This window comes from Leiobunum rupestre, chromosome 4 (genome assembly GCF_980474605.1).
Source record: "Leiobunum rupestre chromosome 4, qqLeiRupe1.1.hap1, whole genome shotgun sequence".
Taxonomy (NCBI): Eukaryota; Metazoa; Arthropoda; class Arachnida; order Opiliones; family Sclerosomatidae; genus Leiobunum; species Leiobunum rupestre.
In genome coordinates, this window is record NC_143387.1 from 58,313,669 (window position 1) to 58,341,068 (window position 27,400).

General features: G+C 37.6%; 5 protein-coding genes across 11 annotated transcripts in view; 3 read left to right on the forward strand and 2 right to left on the reverse strand.

Moving 5' to 3' along the window:
* The first annotated feature begins 6,410 nt into the window (after nucleotides 1-6,410).
* LOC149948476 (polyprenol dehydrogenase-like) lies at nucleotides 6,411-9,137 on the forward strand. Its single transcript, XM_090171083.1, has 7 exons — nucleotides 6,411-6,573; nucleotides 6,654-6,755; nucleotides 6,819-6,890; nucleotides 8,003-8,104; nucleotides 8,164-8,371; nucleotides 8,428-8,620; nucleotides 8,678-9,137. The coding sequence occupies exons 1-7, from the start codon at nucleotides 6,411-6,413 to the stop codon at nucleotides 8,879-8,881; spliced, it is 1,044 nt and encodes a 347-aa protein (XP_090027209.1). The 3' UTR covers nucleotides 8,882-9,137.
* LOC149948477 (anaphase-promoting complex subunit 15B-like) lies at nucleotides 9,023-10,267 on the reverse strand. Of its 4 annotated transcripts, none has more exons than XM_090173506.1 (7): nucleotides 10,001-10,267; nucleotides 9,688-9,925; nucleotides 9,563-9,622; nucleotides 9,467-9,500; nucleotides 9,360-9,408; nucleotides 9,260-9,294; nucleotides 9,023-9,085 (listed from the first exon to the last, which is right to left on the reverse strand). In XM_090173506.1, the coding sequence occupies exons 2-7, from the start codon at nucleotides 9,808-9,810 to the stop codon at nucleotides 9,036-9,038; spliced, it is 351 nt and encodes a 116-aa protein (XP_090029632.1). In that variant the 5' UTR covers nucleotides 9,811-9,925; nucleotides 10,001-10,267; the 3' UTR covers nucleotides 9,023-9,035. The 4 variants fall into 4 exon arrangements, with proteins under 4 accessions (XP_090029632.1, XP_090029634.1, XP_090029631.1 ...); XM_090173508.1 differs by having other exon boundaries at nucleotides 9,260-9,299; nucleotides 10,001-10,265; XM_090173505.1 differs by lacking the exon at nucleotides 10,001-10,267 and having other exon boundaries at nucleotides 9,023-9,294.
* Nucleotides 10,268-10,512: 245 nt separating this feature from the next.
* Nucleotides 10,513-25,031, forward strand: nej (CREB binding protein nejire). 2 transcript variants are annotated; one of them, XM_090173509.1, is made up of 21 exons: nucleotides 10,513-11,089; nucleotides 11,374-12,284; nucleotides 13,917-14,105; nucleotides 14,196-14,688; nucleotides 14,755-14,901; nucleotides 14,962-15,322; nucleotides 15,542-15,840; nucleotides 15,917-16,368; nucleotides 16,447-17,547; nucleotides 17,623-17,951; nucleotides 18,025-18,102; nucleotides 18,163-18,303; nucleotides 18,371-18,516; nucleotides 18,588-18,735; nucleotides 18,798-18,944; nucleotides 19,010-19,123; nucleotides 19,183-19,348; nucleotides 19,414-19,797; nucleotides 19,876-20,157; nucleotides 20,483-20,809; nucleotides 21,084-25,031. In XM_090173509.1, the coding sequence occupies exons 1-21, from the start codon at nucleotides 11,011-11,013 to the stop codon at nucleotides 23,106-23,108; spliced, it is 8,319 nt and encodes a 2,772-aa protein (XP_090029635.1). In that variant the 5' UTR covers nucleotides 10,513-11,010; the 3' UTR covers nucleotides 23,109-25,031. The 2 variants fall into 2 exon arrangements, with proteins under 2 accessions (XP_090029635.1, XP_090029636.1); XM_090173510.1 differs by having other exon boundaries at nucleotides 13,917-14,090.
* Nucleotides 25,032-25,287: 256 nt separating this feature from the next.
* On the forward strand, nucleotides 25,288-26,310 carry LOC149948479 (uncharacterized). Its single transcript, XM_090171084.1, has 4 exons — nucleotides 25,288-25,407; nucleotides 25,479-25,519; nucleotides 25,715-25,838; nucleotides 25,913-26,310. The coding sequence occupies exons 1-4, from the start codon at nucleotides 25,288-25,290 to the stop codon at nucleotides 26,111-26,113; spliced, it is 486 nt and encodes a 161-aa protein (XP_090027210.1). The 3' UTR covers nucleotides 26,114-26,310.
* Nucleotides 26,145-27,400, reverse strand: part of LOC149948480 (beta-alanine-activating enzyme-like) — a 341,035-nt gene continuing 339,779 nt past the window's right edge. For 2 of the 3 annotated variants that reach the window (XM_090173525.1, XM_090173524.1), the window contains 5 exons: nucleotides 27,212-27,360; nucleotides 26,992-27,155; nucleotides 26,801-26,929; nucleotides 26,607-26,741; nucleotides 26,146-26,545 (listed from right to left, as the gene is read on the reverse strand). In XM_090173525.1, the coding sequence (XP_090029651.1) occupies nucleotides 26,183-26,545; nucleotides 26,607-26,741; nucleotides 26,801-26,929; nucleotides 26,992-27,155; nucleotides 27,212-27,360 (940 nt within the window). In that variant the 3' untranslated portion in view covers nucleotides 26,146-26,182. Of the gene's footprint in view, nucleotides 26,546-26,606; nucleotides 26,742-26,800; nucleotides 26,930-26,991; nucleotides 27,156-27,211; nucleotides 27,361-27,400 lie in introns of all 3 variants that reach the window. The other variant, XM_090173523.1, reaches the window with a different exon arrangement.

Sequence of the window (27,400 nt, forward strand, 5' to 3'; positions counted from 1 at the left end):
ATATAACCTAGAATTGCAATTACGTTGCTTAATTTTAATTCTAAGTAAGGTTTTTTGGACAGCGTATACGTACCCACTCAACTTCCAACATTGAAAATACGCGTGGTTATAGAGACTATATACGCAAAAGTAAATACACATTTACTTTTGGTATACGTGAATTTATCTCTGGCATTTTCCAAGGCCGTTCTAATATGACCCAAAGTAACAAATAAGTGTGACACTTACCGGAGCAGTACGCGATGCTTGCAACGTATGACCAGAAGTAACAAATAAGTGTGACACTTATCGGAGGCCGTTCTAATATGCAGTGGCGTAGCTGATGGTCCGCAGGGCCCGCGGTGCGGGGGGGCCTCGAGCTTCGGGGGGGGGGGGACTCGCTAACCATAAAAAAATTAAAAAGGGGGGCCTCATAGAGATTTTTGCGGGGGGCCTCTGAGTTCTCAGCTACGCCACTGCTAATATGAGCAAAAGTAACAAAGACGTTTGACACTTATCGGAGGCCGTTCTAATATGAGCAATAGTTAAAAAGAAGTTTGACACTTATCGGAGTGTTACCAGATCTACTAATATGAGCAAAAGTAACAAAGAAGTGTGACACTTATAGAAGTATTACGCAACGTGTTACCAAAAATCAAATAAATGTGACAATTATCGGAGTGTTACCAGAAGTAACAAGTTCTATTAAGTAATAAGTGTGACGCTTTCAACCCCTCCTCCTTCTGTTTCTTTAATCGGGTTTTTGGCAGGCGCTTCCGGTACGTTTTGATTAAATAAGCAGCTCTAAAGTAATTTCGAAATATTTCAAACCTATACCGAAGTTATTGGTTGTATAGCTAATTGCCTTAATATCTTTTAAAATATATCTGTACAGTTCCATTTCCACCACACCTTTTCTGTATAGTTCCATTTCCACACCACCTTTAGAGGTAAGAACCTTGGCGCTTTTTTTTATTTTATACAGGAGGTGTCCCTCTTAGGCATAATCCTCCTGTTTACAAAACCGTAGCTTGCAATTAAATTAACTCTGGAACATTCGAGTCCCTTGCTATAGGAGTACGGGGCTCGACAGTGTTTCGTTTTTTTCCTAAATTACTTATTTATGTAACAGTTTAATTTACTTAACTTCATTTAATTAACACCGGATCAGCCGAGTTTCTTGCTGTAGGGGCATGGGGCTCGACAGAGTTTCGTTCTTTTCCTAAATTGCTTTTTTTATCGCGGTTTAATTTCCTTAAATTAACTCTGGAGCACCCGAGTTCCTTGCAAATTGGCACGGGGCTCGACAGTGTTTCGTTTTTGCGGTTTAATTTCCCTAAATTATCTCTGGAGTTTGTTATTGTGCGGGAATTTAATAACGCTGTGTGACCATTTAAGTTAAATCGTGTATATTTATGTTATATCAACATAGGTTTGATATATCGTTATCGTGATATTTTGAACTGTTTTCTAAAAGGAAACTAACAGAGTTCCCAGAAGAAGTGATCATAACTAAGCCTTGGAGATATGCCATCTCGCTGTTGCAAAAGTCACTCTACCTATGGTGATAGAAATATTAAATTTCATCGAGTTCCAGTAAAACGGCGTAAATTGTGGCAAAGACTACTTAATCGTATAGAATGGAAAGCTGCACGGGATGATAAAGTTTGCAGCAGGCATTTTGTTAGTGGGTATCCAGGGTGGGAACCATCGGTACCAACACTTTTTATGAAACCTATTATAAATAAAGTTACCCATAAAAATGCTGTATCTGAAAACAATGTAGAGAACGATTCTTTTGAAATAATTAACCCATCTGATGACAACTTGAGCAGCAATGTCTTAGAGCTCTCACGAGAAAGTAGATATCAAAATCGGATTAAAAAGAAGGTATGCTTTTATATTTCTAAATTATTGACTCGAACTAATTATTAATGTAATATTTTAAAGAAAAAATTGGAAAGAGAGTTATTTGATAGAAATTGGGAAAATTTATCTCTTCAATCATCAGAGAAAAGAATTAAACAATGAATTTAATTTTTTTAATATAATATATACGTTTTAATTTATATTCGTGTATTGAATTCCAGGCTTCGACTTAAGTTCTTTTTATCTCTAAAAAAACAACAAAGCAGCGGCTATCAAAATACATTATTATAATCGAATGAAAATTTATATCTTATTTTATATTAATTTAATTTTGGAGCTGTAAGATCATCCGTTGCAGTCATTTTGCCGCACAGCGTAAAGGCTTCTGAAATATGGGTATCAGTGGTTTATGATCGGTGTGTATTGTGACTAATGGCCGTGCTCCGATATAGTGATCAAACCTTAAGCACGTAAACAGAATTGATAAGCACTCTTTTTCTATCTGCGCGTAATTGCGCTCAGTTGGTGTTAGTGATCTCGAGGCATATGCAATAGGTTTGCCTTCCTGCAGTAACACTGATTCTGAAGCGTCGCATTGAATGGTTGCTTCCTTAGCTATATCGTAATACGCCAATATGGGTGCGTCGCTCAACTGCTCTTTAATGCGATTGAAGGCCGCGACCTGGGCTTGTTCCCAAGTAAAAATGACGTCCTTTTCCATCAGAATTCCCAGCGGTTCCGTGATTGCGGACATTGATGGTACAAAACGTGCCAAGTAGTTAACACTACCCAATAGTCTTTGAACGGCCTTCCGATCCGTCGGTGGTGGCATTTTCATTATCGTTTCCACCTTTGCTGGGTCTGGATAAATACCTCTGGTGGTAATCACGTGTCCCATGTATTTAACTTCGGCCACGGCCAGTCGTAATTTCTCCTTATTAAGTATCAGATGTTTTTCTCTGGCACGAACCAATAGCGCGTGAAGATTACGATTGTGATCTTCTATATATTCCTGCGATGTTTCTCCTCGACCCATTATTATGATATCATCCGCTATGTCACTACGCCGTCCAGTCCCTCCAACAGTTCCAATAAGCGACGTTAGAACTCTTCTGGAGCGGAGGATACCCCAAATGGTAGTCGGCTGTATTTGAAGTGACCAAACGGGGTTCAGAATGTTGTGAGATCGGTACTCTCCTCTGCTAACTCAATTTGGTGGAACCCGTCTTTGGCGTCCACGACTGAAAAAATCTTGGCTCCTTGTAGTCGAGGTAAAATACTATCCAAAGTGAAAATTTGATATTTCGGGCGCCGAATGGCTTTATTCAGATCCTTCGGATCCAGACAGATGCGAATTTTTTCCTTTCGTCGTACAATCATTAGGCTACTGATCCATGATGTTGGATGTGTGACTCTCTCTATGACCTTTCGCCGTTGTAAATCATCCAGTTTATCTTTCAGAGGCTGCAGGAGTGCTACCGGAACTCTCGTAGGTGCGTGTTGTACCGGTACTACCTGCGGATCCATGTCTATCTGGTACTTCCCCGGAAAACAGCCTAATCCTTCGAAACGTTTGGAAATTCTTGAATTATCTTTACTGCTTCTGATTGCGCTCGTGCCAAAGCTCTGGTTTCTCGGTCATCTTGCTTGATTTGAGGACTGGATTTATTCAATGTACTTGAGGTGCTTGAGACTTGATGAACGGTGAGATAAAGTTTATCAAGTGTTACGAGACCTAGCGCTAATGAGGTTCTGGCTGACAGTAATGGTGTGACAGATTGTTGCAGTACTTGAAATTGTACGTTATATTTTTTTTCCCCAAGGAGCACTGCAGAACACACGTTCCTTCTGGCGTAATTATAGGACCATCATAAAGACGTAACTTTGAATACGATACATTTAACGATGGACGGTTCTGATGTGTGATGGTGCAGTAATCCCTGAAGGAAAGAATGTTGCAGGTGGCTCCTGTATCAATTTGACAAGTTAGTGAAGCTGTCGGTTGTCTTGGCTGAGAAGAGACTGTTAATGTTGCGAAATATTTTGCTGCCCTTTGATCGTGTCCAATGGACTCTAGTGCCTCTATCTTAGCTTCATCTTGTCCGATGGACGCGATTTCTTCTACCACGAAAAGATCTTCCGAATTGTTGCTGTATTCTTGGGTGTATTTCCTCATTCCAGAAGCTACAAGATTCTTCACCTTGCACCTGACGAGCGTTATCTATCGTTTTTTGCTTCTTCTGTTTCCCGCCCACTTTCTTGAAGTGATTGTAGGATTTACAATAATCGCATTGCTTTCCCCAAGTTGGACATTCCTTTGGACCACTAGTGTGAGCTGTACTGCTACCACAGTACCCACATCCACTGCCTTTGTCTGCATAACTGTTCCGCCGAAAATTGCCCCGTGATCGAGTTGCCCCGCTGCTGGACTGTGAAACCGCGGCGCCTCTTCTTACCGCTGCTGCGCCTCTGCGTTGATACCGCTGTATTTGGTGAATGGTGTCTGTTTCTCCTTCTGTATTGGACGCTTGGTGTGTGGCGGGATCAAGTTTGTTTAATTCGGTTAACTGTGCTTTGGCTCTTTCACTTATGTGTAGTGCATTCAATGCTTTGTCAATTGTGACAATATCCTCCTATCGAAATAGAGATTCCTTGGCCTTAGTGTCTTTAGACCCCATTACTAATTTATCGTGGATACGCTCTTCGAGGGCATAAGTCCATGAGCTTCCATGATTCTTGGCGCCGATGGCAAGGCTTAGCGTGGCATACTTTGCAAATGACGGCAATCGTTTCACCGACGAAAAAAAATTAGAAGAAAATTGTACTCAATATATGGCTCACATCACTTACGAACTTTATCTTCCCAACTAGCCACTTCTGAAATCATGTTTGTCGTTTATAATAAAGAGTCGTATTATAACTAACAAAATACTTTAATGATCTAAAACGTGTCATACATGCATCGCAATCGTCAAATGTGTGGCTGGCCTCTCTGTTGTGTCAGACGCCCCCCTTTCCTCTTTCCCGCAGCGCCCTCTGTGGCGATCACAGCAAACATAAAGATACCCATCTAATGCATGTAAACATGTTTGGCATTTTAATGCTTTCCGTAATTTCTTTACATCAAAACCAGCCATATAACGGATTACGTTTTCTCGAAAGATGCTGGATGTTGAAGTTGCATCAGTAAGAAACATGATAAAATCATCCATTTCTTCCTCTAGAGATTCTTCTTCAATAACTTCATGGACTATATATTTCTTTAGAATACACTATCCGTGGTTGACTGGTTGGTTGGAACTGAAACCTGGCACAAATTTGGAACGTGAGTGTTGTCCAAAGCAATTAAGTTGCCACTGTTTGATGATTCAATTTGAGTAAAAAACGTGTTTTTGTATGCTGCAGTGAAGTTTCTACATGTAGGATTGTTGTTCCACCCTCCTCGCGGACGAATTGTGTTAAAATTTAGTGTTTTCCATAAACAAAATGATACTTTCTGGGTATTAAGTATAATCGATTAATTGCTTTAAGCCATTTTGAGCGCAAGTTTAAGTTAGATTGAGGTAATACCATAATGCAAGGTTTTATACAAAGATCTGAAATTGTTATAAAACCAAGAAATACTTATGAAATGGTATTTTTTCCTTTGGTGACGGACTTTTGCAATTGGGATACACACAAATTTTTGAAAATATTTAATTTCGCGTTGTATTTTCCCAAAAATGCAATATTTTCCTACCTTCATACAAACTAGCTTTAGTTTCTTAAATTAAACCATTTTTAAAAGTCGTGGTGAGCCTATTATGTTTTTGCGTCCAGGGTTTGAATTTTCCCCTTTTTATAGTTTCTCCATTCTCCACCAAACCATTTGGTGGCGCCACGGAATATTGTCCATATCACACATGAGACGCGCGCGTTATTGAGAACCGGGCACAAAAAGTGAGTGCCTTCTAGCCTGCGATACTCCGTCTATAGTATAAGTATAGTTCCTATGTATATGGTGAAAACCTCTTATTACCATGGCAACGCGCGAGTAGTCGACGCCATTTTTATTTAAAGTCATGATGACTTTTCAGTAAGGTTGAAGATATCTACTGACACTCTTTCTAGTCAGTGAGGTGGAATAAATGCGTAAATAGGCAATTTTTCGAATAAATCAGAAAACCTGGCCCAACCACGATTATTTTATATTAATTTAGAAGAATATCGTTCAAATCATAAATGCATTGATTTTAGTAGCAATACTTATTTATAAATGTATAATCTTTTTTTGTAAACCTTACAGAATATGAATCCCCTCCCATCCCCCAATATTCTGAAATTTCAAGGTTAAGTTGTCCTTTCCTTATCGTAACAAAGTGTTATATTTTCGTATAGAGAACCAAATCAACTTGTTAAAGGAAATAAACTGAAGTTTATTTGGGTTCATTATACTCCGGTGACACGCGTTACTTACTATAAACTTGAAAACAACATATTTAAAATCATTTTCCTTCATACCTCTAGTTAGCTTTACTGTTATTTTCTAATAGGAATTGAATTTATTTGAAAGCGAATAAATAATGGTTTTGGAAAGTCAAAAGTTAAGTCAATTTTTGTTTAATGCCTGGTCTCTGTTTTTGTTATGGATTATTGGAGGGGTTTATATACCAAGAGAATATTTTGACAGGAAAATAGCGAAATATCGCCGAGTTTCGTTGATTAAAGAGTGGACTAATGACATTGGTATTATTTTTGTTTCTAAGTATTAAGTTGCGGTTATCGTGGCTAAAAATGGGAGGGCAATGATTATTTTTCACTTTCAGCTCTTCGTTCAGGACATGTGGCTGTCGTGACGGGCGGCACCAGAGGAATCGGAGTTGTAATGGTCAAGAAATTGCTCCGCACTGGACTACACGTTATTGTTGGTAAGGGAATTTGCCATTTATTATAATTATGTAGTATATAATCGTTTTCGTTTACAAGTATAGGCTCTTCAAGCTCTGAAGATAATCGCACAAAATTGGAAGAAACGTTTAAATCAGAAGTCCCAAATGCTAAAAGTATTTTTTTTTTCAAAATTGTTTATTTGTATATTCTGTTGGTTAGTCATATGAAGTATAATCAGTGATTATCTTGAATTCCGTCCCGTATACTGCTTTAATGGACGTGCTTTGATATGGCTCCGCTGGTCCATTGGTAAACCTTTCCAAACTGTAACTGGCAATCCGTAGTTTTTACCACACCCTTTAGACTGTGTGGTTCCTTGGGTATTGGCTTAGTTTATTATTATTATTGTCTTATCTTTCTCAGGCAATCGGTTGGCGTATCGGTATTAGGTAAACGTTCATCCGGTCTATCGGAATTACGTACCCCTGTCTACCATCAATTGGTTTGTCGTATCGTCATTATTCACCCGTGTCTCCGGCCAGTTGGTTCTCCAATCAGTCTTGGATTCCCGACCCTCCAGTCAATCGGTTGTCGTATCAGTATTGGGTAGTGCACTACCAGGCGCGGTTCTAGAAAATTATTCTCAGGTGGGACCCTACTTCAGGAAATAATAGGGGGTGGGGGAGAAAATCTATGGAAGTTTATATAAATCATACATTTTTGGGTGGGCACTAGCCCATTGGGCCACCCCCTAGAACGCCGCCTAGGGTAGTGGGGGTAATAACCAATCCTGATACGGCCTTAGCTACCTGTGTCGCCTTTTTCGTGTCGGTTGTCGTATCGTCCTTTGGAACACGTGGTTCTCTAATTAGTTTTGGGTTCCCGTTCCTCTAGTCAATCGGTTGCCGTATGTATTGGGTAGTCGGGTTGTAACCAATACGGATACGGCCTTAGTTACCCGTGTCGTATCGTCCTTTGGAACACTTGGTTTCCCGTAAATCGGTTGTCGTTTCTTCCTTTTGTCATAGAGAAATAATGCATTGGTTGATCATGAACAATGCCAGCAAGAACGGTTCATTGCTGCACATTCTATACATACTCTGCTCTAGCGTTGGCAGATACTATTTAAATCTGCGTGAACAGTGGGTATTATTTGTAAAAATAGCTGACGGCGGCTAGCCGATGTAGTTTTTTTTTATGGAAGGAAAAACAAGTGGTTTTGAGAAAAATATTGTCAATTGAATTTAGGGATAGGCCAAGTCTTTTACATTATAATTTTTTTTAGTTGATATTTGGCAGTTGGATTTATCTTCAATGGCATCAGTAGCATCTTTTGCCACAAAAGTTATAAATTCAAAAGTTTCTCCAAACTTATTAATAAATAATGGTTAGTTATGAACTTGATCAGTAACAAGTCTGATTACTGTAAGTTCTTATATTTTCAAGCTGGAATTATGTTTGTGCCATACACTGAAACAGAGGACCATTTTGAGTCCCATTTTGCTGTCAATTACGCCGGGCATTGCTTATTAACTAGCCTCCTCCTACCTGAACTGAAGCAAACTGCTACGCCTCGACTAAACTCAAGAATAGTAAATGTTACTTCGTGTGTTGCTGCTGTCAGCAAGATAATTTTTGATGACCTTCAGGGAAAGTAAGATGTAATATTTTTGAAAGCTTTTATATTCATTAAAAGGTCTTTCTAATTAGGAAATATTATTCGCCCTACCACGCATACATGCAATCAAAATTAGCAAATTTAATGTTCTCATATTCATTGGACAATTATTTGGAAACTGCAAAGTGTAATGTTCGCGCATATTGTGTCCATCCTGGCGTGGTAGACACCTCATTGCACGAACATGTTTGGTGGGCTCCCAAATCAATTGCCAGACTGTACAAGGTATTGAAAATGCACGTCAAAGTAAATTACCTTTTGATTTAATAAATAAGTTTTTAGAGTACAGATGAAGGAGCAGATGCGATATTAGCTGCTGTGTTTTCATCAGATTTGGAAGGTTCTGGTGGAAAATATCTCGAAGATGGCAAAGTCACCAAATCCTGTAGATATTCACAGAAGAAAGATATTCAAGAAAAACTGTGGTCTGAAACGTGGAAAATTTTGGAACAGTGGGTTCCCAATGATTTTCTCAATCTACTTTAAATTAAATAATTGTACATAAATATAAAGACTTTATATAGGGGTGGGGTACACATACTTCTTGGGAAGAAAGTTAATGTATATGATTATATATATACCACATCTTTTGTGTTTGAGAAGACATTTAAACAGATTAAAGGAATGAAGAAATTTATAATTAATTTTTATTTATAAAAAAATTGTGAAAATTGAACATCAATGGAACATCTAAGATATAAAAAAAAATGGATTAATATTCAATATTAATTAAAATCTGATTAAAATTTATGTAACAACAAAATAAGGTGCTGCATTGCCTTAGAGGCGCTTTCTTAAATGTGTTGGGCTTTAGATAGCAACACCAGGTGTTGGTTACACAACTACTGTTCATGTAGGACTTACAGGAGAGTCTTGGTCGTAACCTAGGTCTTGATCTTCTAGACTTTAATTAAAGATATTTTCAATTAATGAGATTATATGGTAATATTAATTATTTTTTTACTCATCCTCTTCATCATCTTCCTCCTCTTCCTCGTTGCTTTCACTTTCATCTAATTATAGCATGTAAATGATTTTAATGTGTCTTTATTGAAAACAAAATAAAAATACCATTGTCATCTTCGTCTTCATCCTCATCATAGTTCTGCATATATTAATATAAATTTTCATATAAATTTTAATTTTAAAATTTAATGAGATACTAACCTCGGATGCTGTTTTCCCTATGGGAATGATATCACTGTCATTTTGAGTTATGGATGTTAGCTGCAAAGCAAAGGCTTAAGTTTGTAAAATTTATAATAATTAAGGAAAACATTGTCAAATTATACCCATGTTTGGTGTTCTTTTTCTAATTGAGTTAATTCAGTTTCATCATCACATGGCTTATCAACGTTCAAAAATAACTGATCAATTACACGAGGAACAAGAGATGGAAACGCTGGAGTTACCATCTCAAAAGTCAAAACTTCCACTTCTTCTCTGAACGACTTATTTTAATTTCAATAATCCAACGTTAAAAGCAATAATTTTAGTTCTAAAAATTATCTCTATGTAAAGGTTTTAATCCTTTATAAAATAAAACAAAAACATAATTATTGTTTAAAAACTCTTATAATAGTAATGTTTATATAAATATCGTACAATAAAAGGCGTTATTTAGTACCATGTGTTAGTACGTATGAATCGCAGTAGGCCAAAAGTTTCCAAAAATGCTCTTTTGGTCTATTTTTTAGGAAACGCTGTTTTTAGCTTGCAACCCAGATATTTTCGTATATTTGACGAATTCGTTTAGCGCATATTAAAAATAAGAGTTGATTAATTTAAATTACAGTATTATGATAAAAAGTGATTTTGGTGAGCTAAAATTATTATTAGCGCTACAGCCAACGCGCGTTAAAATCCGACTTATCCCCCCCCTTACTAGGCATATCCCCCTTTCCTCATCCTCTCGGTTTACGGAACCAGTTCGGGGAATCTTCGGAAATATTCGTTAGCCAATGAGAAATTTGCGAGGAAACTTGGGCTCTGGACACGTGACGGTGCCTAACCATTGGGGTGACCAGCAGCAACATTTCTCCCTCCCCTCCGTATATTAGAAGACTAGCCTAGGACCACCAATTGTATCCCCCCTTTTCTGACAAGCACAGAAAAAGTTAGAAAATTTTCATCAACAGCGGCCGCCATTTTGCTTGAGTGCGGGCTCCAAAACTCCAAGGTTTTAAGTAGGGATTTGTTTAACTTTCTTCGTCCCAGGGAGTATTTAAAGAACCGAGGGAGTTATTTAAGAAGAGTTTTTTAAAATAAAATGAAAAAAGTCGCGTCCGGTGGTGTTCGAAGATCAATTTTTTCATCGATAGTGTCCGCGATGTAATCGGTTGTCTGCCTGTAAATGTAGGCCTAGGCCTAAAGCGCTTGTACGCCGAGTTTCGATGGGGACTCCTAAAGATGCAGCACTCGCTAAACGGGAAGATGCTACCCGATCCGTGCCTTCTTGATGTTGAAGAATGCCGAACTCTTCGCGGTGTGTCTGATAAATATGTCAGGAGGGTAGACTCTCTGGCGGTTTATTTTCTGTTTTGTGTTTCTTATTTAAGCTTCTGATTATTTAAAAAATATTTGAGTTAGCCGTGATAGTATTAGGCTTAGCCAACATGGCTGACCATCTCGTGGATGGACCGCCGAACAAGCGGCCGAAGCTGTCGGACACCGCGCTGTCATCTGAAAGTGCAGGTAAGATAACGTTCCCGCTTAAGCCTTAGTTAAAATAAGTTTTATTATTCTAAATTAATCGAACAGTTCATACCGAATTATACTTTAATTATTAATTTTTGACCTTCAAAAATTAGTTAACTTTAAATTTTTTTAACCTAGAGATTTGGTCCCTTATATTCAATTTAGGCCATTTGTTTTTACACATTAATTAGTATAAGCAAATGCTAGCCAATAAGAACGTTTTATGATTAACTCTTTCTTCGTTTTGGTTAAGCTTAATCCTATTTTTGTTCAACTTTCAGATTTCAACATAAATATTTGGGAATTTGAAAATGAGTTGCCCGATGATTTGATATCAACGGGAAGTTTGAGTTCCTCAGATATAACCCAATCCAGCCAATCTCAAGCTTTAAACTCGGCAACGCAGAGTATGCAAAATGGTGCCGTGGACTCGTCTGGCATTCAGGCTTCTGATACTAGCAATGGTGCTAGTGGAGGTAGCAGTGTAGCTGTCCAGAGGCATCAACAACTCTCTCAACTATTGCAGAGTAAAAGTTCGACCACGCTACAGTCATCAGCGGGAAATACTTCAAATCATGCGGGGATAGCATCTTCACAGGGCATACCAAGCCCTTCAGTGTCATTAGCTAACATTGGAAATGTGAAAAGCCCACATTCTAATAATCTTTCTTCGCCTTCCAACATTTCAACAAATAACAAAGGGGCGACGGTCTCCAGTGCTCCTCATAGTATTAACGCTAGCAGTGACGGTATGACAATGACCAGTTTAGCTAATAGCCTGGTAAACAGTATGCCAAACACGGTTGGTGTGAATAACGTGAGTGGTGCACCGGGAGGAATGAATATGGTTAATAGCTTGCCTCCATCTTTGGGTTCAAAATCTGGGCCCATGGGGTCACAAGGTAATGTTATAGGCTCGCTTACTGCTGTAAGCTCTACATCTTCGGCAATGCCTATGCCTGTGCAACAAACGTTACAGTCACAAGGACTTTCAATGTCCCAACAACAAACTGCCCAGTTGCTAGCAAATAGCAATCAAGTGATGAATGGACCACATTTAAATCTTAATAATCCTAATGCATTAGGAATGAACCGCGGACTAGGACCTGGTATTGGTCATGGAAATGTTATGACGCAAAATACACTAGGACACCCTCAAGTTAATTCATCCTCACCCGCAGCAATAATGAAGGTAAGTTTTTCCCTTTTAACATAATATAAATATTCTGTTAGTTCCGTGTTTAGAAAATCTTGAAAGGGATACCTTTTTGGTACATACTCATAATTATGAAACCTTGTAGAATGAGAGGAAGAACATTGAGGATTGTTAATAGGTAATTTGACGTAGAAACCTGGTGGGGAGGAAAGATACTAGACTTTTCCTCCCTTCCAACCCTTTATATACCAAAAAACTCATTTATTCTGTAGCTCTTTCTACAATATAATCTATATTTGCATAAAGTGTTATTTTTTCAAGTGCATGCTTCCTTAATATTTTAGTGTATTGGAGCTGGTGCAATTTCTTAGCACGATAAAAAGTGTTCGCTCTCCCAATTTTGAACAGTACCACGAAGCAAACATAATCACATAATCTGTCTTAGTTGAGATATATTTTACTCTCAGTGTCTTGTCAATCAGCAAAAGTTAACACTGCTGGTGACAGACTAGGTAAACACTGACAATTTCCAACAAGAGTGGGTCATAACTCCTAATAAAGAGTTAAAAAAGTAATTGTAATAAAGACTTGTACCAAATAAAAAAACAATGCAATATTGTTGAGGAATATGCAATTCCACTGTCCACCGAAGTGGCATATTCCTCAACAATATTTCATTTAGTACTTTTATTTTATTATTACAGGGATTTGAAATTGTTTAAATCCACTTAGGTCTCAAATAATTTGTTACAATGTTATCATAACTAAATGTTTCCCAAAACTCTGTTTTCCTATTCTTAGTATCGGGTATATTGAAATTTGCTCAAGTACATTTTTAGGTTTTTGTTTAACATGGAAGAATTTGAGAGATGGCACCAAATTTTGAAATTATCACTTGAAGTTTATGACATAAATAAGAGTACAATATCAAATACTTCCAAAACATTTTGAATTTTCAATTGCTCAGTATTTTGGCAGGTTTTTTTATACCTTTTATTTTTCGTATAAAATGTAAGCAAAATCTAGAATTTTTTGAGTCTACCTAAATTTTGCGCTGGAGTTTGGTTAAACACATTTTTACATTATTGAGAAATAATTTTGGTAAGACTGGTGAAATAGCCTTTTAAAGCTTATGGGGGGGGGGGGGGAGGGTGCAAAAGTTAACTAACTTCTGGTCATGGTATTAGAGTTGTTATTTTTGCACCAGATGACCTTTTCTTTAAGGCTGTTTAGTGTCTTAAAGTTTGGTGCTATTTACGTTAAACTTAGCTATTCTGATAGCACAAAACTGATATTCTAAATTTCAACTAAAAATGCTACTTAAAATTGAGTTCTAACATTTAAATTTTACTTTTTATATTGCCAGTTAGCGCCTGACCATTTTAACTACTTATTTTTCAAATTTGTATTAGAATAATTTTTTATTAAAGTATCTCCTAGAATTTAATTACTTTGAAATTCATTTGTCAAAATTATAGCCTTCACCCATTCTTCCTGCTGTCACAATATTGCATACTTGACACCATTCATTTTTATGTGATTTCATATTGCTGAGAATATAAAAACAGATTACTGAGATTTTTAGACCTGGATTTTCACTTGGGAGTGGTTTCATCCTAAAGACTTGACATACTAAGTGTCTCTAATAAGTTACCGCACGACCTTTAGGTTTCCCTTTCACAAATGGGACAGCCTGGCTCTGGGGTTCCCTTCCATGGATACACTTCCTCCGCACCTTCGCATGGTCTTTCATCAATATCTTCCATGTCAGTTGGGGCCCAAAGACCCATCACCACTTCAGCCATGTCTTTAACTCAGCGTTACCCTTCACCCATAGATTCAGTACGTTTTGCTTCAGTACGTTGGTCATTCTTTATTTTTGCAAACCATTATCAGCTTATTTCTGTATTGCCATTTCCAATTGTAATTTTGTATTAACTTTTAAAGCATGGGCAGCAAATGCCAGCACCAAATATGACTGTTCCTCAAGGCAATCAAGTGCCTATTGGTAATGTTCAACCATCTCCTGCTGCTGCAGCTGCTGCAGCAGCCGCTGTTGCTGCTAATGCAGCAGCAGTGGCGGGTGCTCCTTCTAGCGGTCCTCCTGGAATACCTCCTACAGGAAATCCTACACCAACAGCAGATCCTGAAAAGAGAAAACTAATTCAACAACAACTAGTGCTGCTCCTACACGCACACAAGTGTCAACGACGAGAAAGTCAAGCCAATGGTGAAGTCAGACAGTGTTCCTTACCACACTGCCGAACTATGAAGAATGTGTTAAATCACATGACAACTTGTCAAGCTGGCAAGTCTTGCCCTGTTCCGCATTGCGCATCCTCGAGACAAATTATTTCTCACTGGAAAAATTGTACGAGGAGTGACTGTCCTGTATGCTTGCCTTTGAAGCAAGCATCTGACAGGAGACAGCAACAAGCTGGTGAGTAGCTATTTTTCTTTCTTTTGATAGTGTACATGTACTTTAATTGCATTGTCTATTTTTCAGCAATGCAACAAAATCAACCCAACCAAGGTCCAGGTCCTGCTGATTTACAAAGGGCTTATGCTGCACTTGGTCTACAGTACAATGCGTCTGGTAATACATCAATGAATCAAGTGATAAATCGCTCCCAAGCAATAGGAGTACCTCAATGTAAGTTTTGTCACCAAAATTTCAGATATAAGAAGTTAAATTAAAAAAATATTATTACAGTAAACGATGTTCAAGGTAATCAGTGTTCACCTGGAAGCTTGGGTTTATTGGGTCAAGGAAGACAAAGCACACCCCCACCGATACCAGGTCCTCAGGGACAAATTAGGCCAATTGGTCAACTTCCTCCTGGACAAGGTGCCCCAAACTTATTGAACCAGAATGACAATGCTTTACTTAGGAAAGTGATGGCGCCTGGCCTGCAGGGAGTTGATGGAGTGCCATCTGGGCCAAGTGGCCTACCACCAACCAACCAATTGGGCCCTTCCACACCAATGGGAGTGGCCCAAGTGCCAACTGGTATGGCTAAGGATTGGCACCAGTCAGTTACGAGGGATCTCAGGCATCATTTAGTCCAAAAAATGTAAGACGATATTTTATCAAGCCATAAATTTTGTGTATGGGACATTTAATTTTATAGGAAGCCTTTCGAAAGGCTGATTTTAAAAATTCATTTTTGATATTAAGTAGTTTTTTAAAATATTTGAGTTTTTTTAAATTCTTGATTACCTATCGCTTATGAAGTTTGTGATTTTCGAAGTACCTTTATTACTTGAGTAATAATGACTATTTCTTCTTTCAGTGTTCAAGCAATATTTCCAACTCCTGATTTGTCGGCTTTGCAAGATAAACGAATGATAAATCTAGTCGCGTATGCCAGAAAGGTTGAAGGTGATATGTATGAAATGGCTAATAGCCGAGAAGAGTACTATCAACTTTTAGCGGAAAAAATTTACAAAATCCAAAAAGAACTTGAAGAGAAACGTCAAAAACGTAAGGAGCAACAGCAGCAGCAGCAACAACAGATGCAGCATGTTCAACAGATGACTAGCAATTTAAGCAGTGCCCTTTCTGCGGGTCCCATCAGGACTCAAAATGCCAGTATGTTCTCTGTTTCTGGTTTTTACAAGTATAGCCATTATAAAATTTATCTAATTTTATTTTATTTTATTTAAAGGCTTACCCACTGGTGGTGGAGTTATGGGCCACCAGCATTTAGGGGGCATGAGCATACCGGGAATTCAACAACGCATGCCACCTCCTCCCAATGTGACTATACCTGGAGGCCCATCGCGAGATTTGTTCTCTCCTCCCAACCAGTTGCCTAATAGCCTAGGCATGGGAATAAATCAAAGTCCATTCCCAAACCAAGGAGCTAATGCCAACACCAATTCATTACCCATGTCTTCTCTGGCTGGAGCTCCTAATTCCCTTCAACATAATCATTTTCCAAATATGTCTTCAAATATCCCCACCTCACTCAGTTCCGGAAACTTGGTTGATGGGCCTTTGGCTTCCTTATCTGGTGGAACCCAGTTAAATAATCAGTTCAACAATAGTTCTGGCGGTGGTATCCAACAGACGAGTCCTCAGCAGTTTGCTGAACAACTTAAGGCAAGGCAACTTTCGGTAAGAGTTATATATACATAAATATATATATATATATATATATATATATATATATATTTCATTTTTTGCTTGAATCAGATACAACAACAACAACAGCAGCAGCTTTTAGGACAATCAAATCAACTTGGACTTAACTCTAATCAAGGCATTTTATCAAATCAGATACCTAATATGCAAACGCAGCAGCAACAACTATCTCAACAAACACTAACTGCTCAATTACTGAATAAAAACCAGTCTAGTAATTTATCTCCTCAAATGGGATTACAATCTATGAATCATCCCCATCCTCAGTCATCCACGCCTCAGCCTCAACCTCAACAACCTCCCATCCAACAACCACCAAGAGCCGCTTCCGTTCCTGGAACTACGTTATCAAGACCATTAACACCGTCTACTCCTCTATCTCAGCAGCAACAAAAAACACCTCAAATGCTTCTGAATCCGCAACAAGAGAATCAGCAAATGAACAGTAAATTGTCGATTTCCATGAAATCTGGTCTTAATGGAGAAGATAGTTGCGATGATATTAAACCAAATCTGTCAGAGTTGAGTGGTGGGGGCAAACACCAACCTGATTTATTGCAATCTTCTCAGTCTCAAACATTAACAACGCCTACTATGAGTGAAGGTTCATTGACACCAATGACCCCGTTCAGTGTTAGTGGAGGTAATACTAGTGTTGGTGGAACCGCACCAACTAGTGGCATCTCAATAGGGAAACAGAATTTGGGTAAACTAGGAGCTTGTGGAGATAGTAACAGTATGACTGGGAGTGTTCCAGCAAATGAGAACAATGCAGGTGATGTTAAGATGGATACTGATGACATTAAGCCTAAAATAGAAATAAAGAGAGAGTCAGAGATCAAACAAGAACTCATTGATGACAACGCTTCTCAAGGAGATCAAAAACCTGTGATCAAAGAAGAGACCACTTCTGTCAAGGAAGAGCCTTCCACACCCGCATCTGTTAGTGGGGAAAATGCTACTGCTGAAACTAAAACTGAAACTCCCGAATTGACAACCTCTACATCTTCCAAGCCAAAGCCCAATAAGAAAGTTTTTAAACCCGATGAACTTCGTCAAGCCCTTATGCCCACATTAGAGAAATTATATAAACAAGATCCTGAATCTTTACCATTTCGGCAGCCTGTTGATCCTCAGCTTCTTCAGATTCCTGTAAGTTGTTCTAGCAAATTTTCATCCATTTTAATGCGGGTTTATTTATGTGGCTATAAGTTATAATTTTTTTAGGATTATTTTGACATTGTTAAAAGACCCATGGATCTATACTCTATTAAGAGAAAATTAGACACGGGGCAATATTCAAACCCTTGGCAATATGTTGATGATGTATGGCTTATGTTTGATAATGCCTGGTTGTACAACCGAAAGACTTCCAGAGTGTACCGTTACTGTACTAAACTGTCTGAAGTATTTGAGCAAGAGATTGATCCTGTCATGCAATCATTGGGTTATTGTTGTGGAAGAAAATTTGTTTTCCAACCTCAGGTTTTATGTTGCTATGGAAAGCAATTATGTACCATCCCTAGAGATGCGAAATACTGGAGCTACCAAAACAGGTTGGACTCCTATATCCAATGAATTGGTGCTCAAAGATATAATTGTGTAACCAGTTAGTTTCTTACTGCCTAGGTACACTTACTGTCAAAAATGTTTTGCTGATATTCCTGGAGATGTTGTTACGCTGGGGGAGGATCCAGCCAATCAATCGTAAGTGTGCGTGGTAAAATTTTCATAGTTTGTATATAAATAAATTTTATTTCCATTTAGTTTCTGGCAACAACTTATGACTCCTAAGGATAGGAAGAACAATCAGCAAGTTACGCAATCATTTTGTAAATCATCAGACATGTTGACCATTCGTAAGGACCAGTTTGTAGAAATGAAGAATGATCACTTAGAACTAGAACCGTGAGTATATTCATTTTCATGTACATTTTAATAGCCTATAAAATTACTTATGTTTGCTTTGCTCAAGATTTGTGGAGTGCCAAGAGTGTGGACGAAAACTACATCAAATTTGTGCTCTTCACATGGATTCAATTTGGCCCGAAGGGTTTACTTGTGAAAATTGTTTGAAAGGAAGAGGACGAAAGAGGAAGGACAATAAACTTAATTCTAAAAGTAAGCTTAAATTAAGTGAAAATTGGATAATTTGACTCTCTTGCATCATTTTTTTTATTTTACTTTACTAGGGCTACCTCAAACAAAATTAGGAAACTACATAGAAAATAGAGTAAATAATTTCCTCAAGAAGAAGGACACAGGTGCGGGTGAAGTAACTATTAGAGTAGTTGCCAGTTCTGACAAGATAGTTGAAGTTAAACCAGGAATGAGAGCCAGGTACATTGCCAATTAATCTTGTATTTCTACAGTTAAAAACTAAAAAACTCTTGTCCATTAAGGTATGTTGAAACTGGACTGTGGCCTGAACAATTCCCCTATCGCGCCAAAGCTCTGTTTGCCTTTGAGGATATTGATGGAACGGATGTGTGTTTTTTTGGTATGCACGTCCAGGAATATGGATCTGATTGTCCTCAACCTAATAGACGGTACTGATTCTTTTTTTGGTTTCCATGGGCAACCCACATGTTAATTCTATTTATTTTATTTATAGGAGGGTTTACATTGCCTATCTAGACAGTGTGCATTTCTTCCGCCCAAAACAGTACCGTACAGCAGTTTATCATGAAATCCTTTTGGGATATTTGGACTATGTAAAGCAGCTGGGGTAAGTTTTAATTCCTATTTGTCTAGAAAAATTAATTTAATTTTACCCTATTGAAACAGATATACAATGGCTCACATTTGGGCCTGTCCTCCGAGTGAAGGTGATGATTATATCTTTCACTGCCATCCACCGGAACAAAAGATTCCTAAACCTAAGCGACTGCAGGAATGGTACAAAAAAATGCTTGACAAGGGGATCATTGAAAGAATAGTCCTTGATTACAAGGTACGTACCCGAAAAGGAGTTCAGATACTTTTGATGAAGAAAATGAACGGAACATTTTTTTTCAGGATATCCTTAAACAAGCTACTGAAGACAATCTTAAAGATGCTGCTGAGCTTCCGTACTTTGAAGGCGACTTTTGGCCTAATGTTTTGGAGGAAAGCATTAAGGAATTAGATCAAGAGGAAGAGGAGAAACGTAAACAAGCAGAAGCATCTGCGGCTGCGGCAGCTGCTGCTGCTGCCGCTGCTACATCTGAAAATAGTGGCGACGGTGATATGGAGTCACTGGAAGGAGGGGATAAGAAAAAAGGTCAAAAGAGTGGACGTAACAAATCAAAGTCCAACAAAAACAAAAATAATCAAAGGAAGAATAACAAAAAGTCCAATGTTCCCAACACTGGCAATGATCTCTCTGCAAAAATTTATTCTACTATGGAGAAACATAAAGAAGTGTGTAATTTTTTTCGTCAAAAATTAAAAAAATTTGCTGTAGTTGACATATTCAAAACTTCATTTCACCTTTTTCAGGTATTTTTTGTGATACGTTTACATTCTGTGCAAGCAGCTGTCAGCCTTCCGTCCGTCCAGGACACTGATCCATTCATCAACTGCGATCTGATGGATGGTCGTGATGCCTTTTTGACCATTGCTAGAGAGAAACATTATGAGTTCTCTTCACTCCGGCGTGCAAAGTACTCCAGTATGGCCATGCTATACGAACTTCACAATCAAGGACAAGATAGATTTGTGTATACTTGTAATAACTGCAAGACGCACGTAGAGACTAGATATCATTGTACAACTTGCGATGTAAGTTCCATTTATATTAAACTTATTATTTACCATGGTGAATATTAGTAGAAATTATGTTTAATTCAGAGAAAACGGCATGGTATTAGAAGATAAAACTTATTTTATACAAGACGTTTCGAGCCGAGGCTCTTCTTCAGTCGTTCGTTAGTTTTAATTAAAACTAACGAACGACTGAAGAAGAGCCTCGGCTCGAAACGTCTTGTATAAAATAAGTTTTATCTTCTAATACCATGCCGTTTTCTCTGAATTAAACATAATTTCTACTAAGTTCCATTTGCTTTTTTTCTTACTGAATTAGGCTAATTTAAATTTTTTATTCCAGGATTTTGATCTTTGCGTCATTTGTTTCGAGAAAGAGGGACATCCGCATAATATGGAAAAACTTGGTTTTGATTTGGATGATGGCTCTTCAACGACTGACCAAAAACAAACTAACCCACAAGAATCAAGAAGGTTATCTATCCAAAGGTGTATTCAGTCTTTGGTACACGCGTGTCAGTGTCGAGATGCTAATTGTCGATTACCAAGCTGTCAAAAGATGAAGAGAGTAGTACAGCATGCAAAGAGTTGCAAGAGAAAGAACAACGGTGGTTGTCCAATTTGCAAACAGCTCATTGCTCTTTGTTGTTACCATGCCAAGCACTGTCAGGTAAGAATTCACCATCCTTCAAGGGTTGCCACAGGTCAAGGTAAAAGTCCATTTTTAAAGGTTGTAATTATAACATTTTAAGCTATGGAAGTAAAGTAAAATTTTTGGCCTTAAAATGTTGTGGCAACCCTGTCATTTGAAAAATTAATTTATGTATCAGTTTATAGTGGTAATGGTTTACTTTTAAGCCTTTGAATCAATGACTTATAAATGACAGTTCGGTGTTTTAGATATTATGTTTAACTTAGAATTTATATTTTTCTTTACGAAACAGGAAGCTAAATGTCTGGTGCCGTATTGCCCAAACATCAAGCATAAATTACGTCAACAACAATTGCAACAGCGTTTGCAACAAGCGCAAATATTGAAGAGACGTATTGCCACCATGACAAATAGAGGAATGCCTGGTTCCATGGCTCCACAACCAAGTCCTGTCGGAAATGGTGGTGGCTCTGGGGGTGGGGCTAGTAGTGGAGGTGGGGGTAACAATAATAACAGTGCCGTGTGTCCTCCTAATCAAACTTCACCAGTGCCACAGCCTCACATTTCTCCTCATCAGCCCCAACCTGGAATAGGTATGAAGCCAACAACCACTGGGCCTCCAGCGGGTGCGTTACAAGCTGTACAACAAGTACAAGCTGCTGCAGCCCGGCAGCAAGCACCTCACATGGTAGCTGCAGCTGCTGCTATAAGTTATGGTAAAGGCAATCCTGTTGGTGGGAAACCAGGACCCAATCCTGCAATGCTTCCCAATCCTCAAATGCAACCCCAAATGCAGAAACCGATGCCTCCCCAAATGCAGCCTCCTAACGTTGGTCCAAACAGAATGCTCAATAATAACATGAGTAATTGGGACTCTCCTAGTGGTTATAATAGTTATAACCAACAAGGAATGCAGGGAATGCCCCAACAGCAAAACCAACAACCTCAGCCCCCACAACAAGTTAACCCTCAGCAGCAGCAACCCCAAATGGGAATTAGGCCTCCCAGTGGTCAAGTGTTACGTACTTCTATGGTGAACTCCTTAGGAAACCCAAATCAGGGTGTTGGAGTTTTGGGCCCCCCGCAAGGGGCACCAGGTCAAGGAATTCCCAGGCAATCTACTCAAGTTCCAAGAGCGTTAACGGAATTACTACAAACTCTAAAGTCTCCCTCCTCCGCTCAACAGCAGCAACAAGTGCTTAACATTTTAAAATCAAATCCTCAGTTAATGGCTGCTTTTCTTAAGCAAAGGACAGCGCACGCGGCAGCTCAAGCTGCTCAACAACAACAACATCAAGTTATGGGTGGTCAGGGTATGGTTGGAAGCAACCAACCAGGTCCCTCTCAGCAGTTAGGTCAGCAATTGGGTCCTCATCAGCTAGGGCAACAACAAATGGGACCTCAGCATCTAGGAAATCAACAGCTAGGCCCACCTCAATTAGGGCCTCAACAAATGGGCAACCAACAACTAGGTCCTCAACAGTTGAGTAATCAGCAGTTGTCCCAACAATTAGGACCTCAGCAGTTAAGTAACCAACTTGGACCGCACCAACAACAACAATGGTTTACGAAACAGCAATTGATGAACATGCAGAGGCAACAGCAGCAGCAACAACAACAAAGTCAATTTCCTCAACCGCAAGCGCCTTTGTACGCCCAGAGGCAAAGAGGATCTCATCCAATGAACTTCAATCCCCATCAACAAAACTTTCAGAATGATGGTGGGGCAGCTCAATTTCAGCAATTTCAGCCACAACAGCAACAGTTAATGCAACCCCAACAAGTGCAACAATTGAAGCAACAAATGGCTTCCCCCAACCATCCTCCTGTTAGCCCGCAGCAGGCCATGATGGGTCATCCAGTTCCGTCTCCCCAGCAGTTAATGCAACAAGTGCGATCTCCTCCTCCTACTGCTGCCCAACTGGCTCAAGCGGTGCGGTCGCCTCAGCCTATTCCCTCTCCTCGTATGCCAAGTAGTCAACAAGGACCTATCCCTTCTCCCAGGCAGCAGCCCATACCCTCCCCAAGGCAACATCCGGTGCCATCTCCCCATTATCCAGCCCCTACTCATTCTCCTCATCCCAGCCTTTCGGGTAATACGGGAGGACTAAGTGTCAGTGGTGGAGGTGGTAATGACCAGTTAGCGCCAAACAACGATATTATGCTTCCACAGCTGACTAACCCCAGTGGTCCTCATGGATCTATGGGTAGGGAACTGCAAAGTCCAGCCAGTCAGGAGCTAGGTTTAGGTCGAAATGATTCGGACATGCAACTTAGGCACGAAGATCAGCTCAGTAAGTTTGTGGAAAATTTGTAGTTGTAAAATTTTAGAAGAAATAACTATTTAATTCTTGTGAATAATAAATGCTCTTTGACATGTTTGTGGTGCGTAAAAATATTATATATATATAATAAATAAAACATGCGGAGAAAATGATTTTAAATAGAAATTTAAAAAACTGGTGAAAGTGAGGGAAAAAGTTAATTGTTAGCACTTGGTATTATAAATATATATATTATGAAATTTATGACCAAAAATTATTACTAGAAACTTTTTTGGCTGAACAAAAAGACTTTTAATGAAAAAGTATCATTTTATTACAATAATTTTATATCATGCTGAATAAACTTAAAAAATAAAGTGGCATAAATAAGGTTCAAACCAATGATAGTGCTTTGACACACTTCTGGCACTGATAATAGTGCAAGGTTTTTCTACAGAATTATTGTATAGTTTGAAGTATGTTAATATTATTACCATAGATCCTTTTGTACATATTAGCTAAAAAGTCCACTCTTGCGAGGCTACTTACTCAAGTAGCGTGTTAGCCTTTGGGATTCATAGTAGGGTAAGGCGTATAAAAATGTCTTGACCGATACTTCAAAGAACTTTAAATCCAAGTTTTAAAATTTCGTTGCAAATCGAAAAAAGGCTAAGCGATTACGGGACATTTCTTAACTAATATTTAAAACAAAAATGATTAACCTCTTTGCTGTATGTGTAGATTTTTAAACTCTTAGGGTGGTAGATTGTTTATTCTCCTATCGTTAAGTATTAGTAAAAAAAATCGCTAGCCATAAAATTAATGCTTCAAAGCTATCCCTACTCCTGTTAAGTCGTTACCATCTTATAAAACGAAGAAAAACACTTCCCATTTAAAAAGTATATATATATAAAAAAATCATGCGTTGTCATGTTTGTAAATTCATTTATCAAATCATCGGTTTTTAGATTAAATTATGCGCACACACTATCCCTTGCCTTTTCTTACTTAAATGACACTTGGATATAATTTTTCTATTCTTTTCTTTTGGTCTGACTCACAATGAAACTAATAAGTCGTGCGTGTCAATGAGTTGTGTTGTAACCTTTGTTGTTGTTTTTGTGATATTCCCCCGCCTTTCTCTACTTTTTAACACAAGGTTTTTTCCAAATATAAAAATAAAAACATTATTTATTGTAATGCGCAAAGTGTGCAACATTCCACATAATATATATATGCATTAGTAAAGTACTTTTTTACTATGAAAATTCATCTGGAATTTATCATTTAACTCTTTGTTATAGATGGTTTGTCAAATAAAAATTTTAACTGTTAATAGATAATTTTCCATAATTTTTGGGGTATTTTTCATTTGCATAAGTCAGACCGCGGAAAATACCAGAAATATTATATGAAAGTGTGAGGTGTGCGTGTATAAAAGTTGTACAGAATAAAATTATATTTAAGAATAATATTGTACACCTTTGAGTGTCATATAAGTAGGAAAAACATCTGCCTGTGAATCTCATGTCATGGCAGTTTATTTTAACACTAGTGTGTTCGTTCAAGGTATATTGTTTCCGTAATCCTGCCTAATACGATTGCGGGTTAATCTTTAAAAGAAATGAACTAAATCTTATTTAAAAACAATGAAGACAAATAATTGATTGAGAAGAGACAGCCCCGCGAAATGCACACATTGTAGAGTTTTGGACAATGTACATTGAACTTAAAAATAAAAAGAGGTTACTACGATAAAATTAAAACGTGAATAATTCAGAAAAATAACTAAAATGAGAAACCTCCCTTGTAAATATTGTACACATTTTTTTGTCTCCCTGTTTGAATAAAAGTAGAAAAGTGGAATTATAATTTTGTGGAAATGTCATTTGTAGTTTTATACAATTTCCATTATTTATGTGACAATTTAAGAAGAATAGATTACAATAATAAAAAAATATAAGCTTTTCGTTTTAATGTTTATAGACTGCGTTGTAGAAACAGGACTATTAAATTGTTCTTGATATATAACTTAAAGAATAATTTTTTTACCCCATTTATTTTACAAACCAACAATTTATAACCCAAATTTGTAAACAGTGAGCACTCTATTGGACAACAAGCTAATTACATATTTTCAGGTAGATTGTAAATTCTCCATTTTTATTATTGATCCAAACCAGATGCCATGGATCAATAATTTTAACGTTTTTTTTTAAAAATGGAATAGCTATGGTGGATACATCTTGTTGGAGCTTTGACGTTTCTACATCAACGTTATTCATGAAATCACGAAACAAATTGCAAAAATTGTTATCAGTATGTAGCAGTGAATCGTTTGATGAATTCATGGTAAGACTAACTTAAAATTTAAATATGTTGTACCAACAGATATCTCTTTCTAATGACCATTTAAAATTTAGATAGATGTCCTTGATAATCACAATGTTTTGTGTACTGAAAAGTAAGAATGTTCCCCTTTCAAGATCCACAGAATCATTTGAAATTTTTTAAGTAGCTCATTCCATTCCATCATGTGACTCTGGCATATCTTCTCGCACCAGAAAACACATAATTATCGTTGCTCAACTCTCAAAATTCCAATGATTCTGTGGCTTTAGAGCTATATTGTTAATTTTTTACTCAGTGTTTTTAATAGAAGCAGTATATCTTCCAAGTTAAATGTAAAAATTAACCCCTATTACAATCTTTTGGAAAAATTATCCAGAGAAGCTGAAGAAAGTGATGAAACTGTACGAAAGAGGAATGATTATGGAGAACTAGTTGCGTGAAGATTTCTGAACGAATTAAATGGCTAAACAATCCAATAAGTTATAGGGGTGCTTTTTATTTCTAGGTGCAACATTTACAAGAAGTTTGCACTGAATTTTGTGAAGTCATAAAAAATGTTGAGACATCAAATCATGATGATAAGAAATTTGTAAACCCTTTGAATCCCAATGAACTTCAGGAAATGTTTTGTTATGGGGATCCCCATGATTTGAATTTATGTGGGAAAATTGATGTGAATATAGGTGATGATAAAATAATTGATTGAATCTGGAAATGTTGAAAAATATATAGAAATTATGTAGGATGCTTTTAATTTAAAGATTTTATTATGAAATTATTGGAACACTTTTAAACAGTATACTATATTGTCCCTGCAACCACAGACTAGAAAACCTGAACAGTAAATTGGTGAACTAAATATTTCCCCTGGAAGTTTTTCCACATATATAAGCTTGCTTTCAATTGTGAAATACAAATTTCCATCTGTTGAAGCAAAAACTGTGATCTCATCATTTTGATATTTAAAATTTGTGGCGGTTCCGTAAATGTGATTAGATGATTCAAAACACCAAAGAACAGAGCCATTTTCACTATCAAGGCAATACAAGTGCTTGTCCTGACTTCCAAGAAGGATCTGCCCTTTGGAATTTAAAGATGGACTACTGAACACTGGATTTCTGCACTTATGTTTCCAAAGCTACAAAAGATTTGTCATTTTAGCAACTACTTCTAAGATAAAAAAAAAAGTCATTTGCTACTTGTTTTTTTAAAGCAGGATTGAAAAAATAGATGTAGCCATCAACACAACCAAAGCATACTCCATTTTTTACAATTAGAGGAGAGGAAAATATAGGTTTCTTAATTGTTAAGGTGTGTTTAACATTTTGAGTGACCTACAGATATAAACAAGTTTGTTGAAAAAAATATTAGATTAGAAGATATTTTATATTACAGGATCAAAAGCAGCTATAACACCACAAAGTGTTGCAACATAGACCATTGAGAGTTTTTCTGAACTTTTTCCAGGCGATGAAAACAAACTACCATCCCCAATTTTCACTTTGTTCATAACCACCCCTGTCTAAAGCCAAAATATTACTATCAACTCTATTGCCATACAATTGCATAACAAACTGCACCAACTTCTATGTCCAACATGTAAAAATGTTTGTCGTGGGAACAACAATAAATGAAATTTTTCCCTGTTTCACTTAAAGGGCTACTCTTAATTTCACCACCAGTTTTAAAAACCCATTTAATCGCACCATTTTTGGCATTTAGACAGTATAGGTTATAGTCGTAACACCCTGTAATTGACAAAATGTTTAAATTGTGATCCAGCCACCTGTACAACCCCATTTACCAAAAACGACATGGAGTCCATCATATGATAAACAAGCAGATGATTCAATGCGGTCTGGAACTTTTATAGACCAGAATGGAGTGCCCAAGTGTAAATCTAATGCCACAAACTGTCCTGAATGAGATCCAATAAAAATAACACTATTTCCCCTGAAAAATGGAGAGCTAATATTAAGGAACGAAAAATATG

Bases quoted from the DNA above. Each gene is read 5' to 3' on its own strand.
- LOC149948476 (XM_090171083.1), top strand. From the start codon at position 6,411: ATGGTTTTGGAAAGTCAAAAGTTAAGTCAATTTTTGTTTAATGCCTGG. The intron at 6,574-6,653 runs GTATTATTTTTG...TTTCACTTTCAG, and splicing joins AGAGTGGACTAATGACATTG to CTCTTCGTTCAGGACATGTG. The intron at 6,891-8,002 runs GTATTTTTTTTT...AATTTTTTTTAG, and splicing joins AGAAGTCCCAAATGCTAAAA to TTGATATTTGGCAGTTGGAT.
- LOC149948477 (XM_090173505.1), bottom strand. From the start codon at position 9,810: ATGGTAACTCCAGCGTTTCCATCTCTTGTTCCTCGTGTAATTGATCAG. The intron at 9,501-9,562 runs GTTAGTATCTCA...TAATATATGCAG, and splicing joins TAGGGAAAACAGCATCCGAG to AACTATGATGAGGATGAAGA. The intron at 9,295-9,359 runs GTAAAAAAATAA...ATTAAAGTCTAG, and splicing joins GAAGATGATGAAGAGGATGA to AAGATCAAGACCTAGGTTAC.
- nej (XM_090173509.1), top strand. From the start codon at position 11,011: ATGGCTGACCATCTCGTGGATGGACCGCCGAACAAGCGGCCGAAGCTG. The intron at 18,736-18,797 runs GTACATTGCCAA...TTGTCCATTAAG, and splicing joins AAACCAGGAATGAGAGCCAG to GTATGTTGAAACTGGACTGT. The intron at 20,158-20,482 runs GTAAGTTCCATT...TTTTTATTCCAG, and splicing joins ATCATTGTACAACTTGCGAT to GATTTTGATCTTTGCGTCAT.
- LOC149948479 (XM_090171084.1), top strand. From the start codon at position 25,288: ATGGTGGATACATCTTGTTGGAGCTTTGACGTTTCTACATCAACGTTA. The intron at 25,520-25,714 runs GTAAGAATGTTC...TGTTTTTAATAG, and splicing joins AATGTTTTGTGTACTGAAAA to AAGCAGTATATCTTCCAAGT. The intron at 25,839-25,912 runs GTTGCGTGAAGA...TTTTATTTCTAG, and splicing joins GGAATGATTATGGAGAACTA to GTGCAACATTTACAAGAAGT.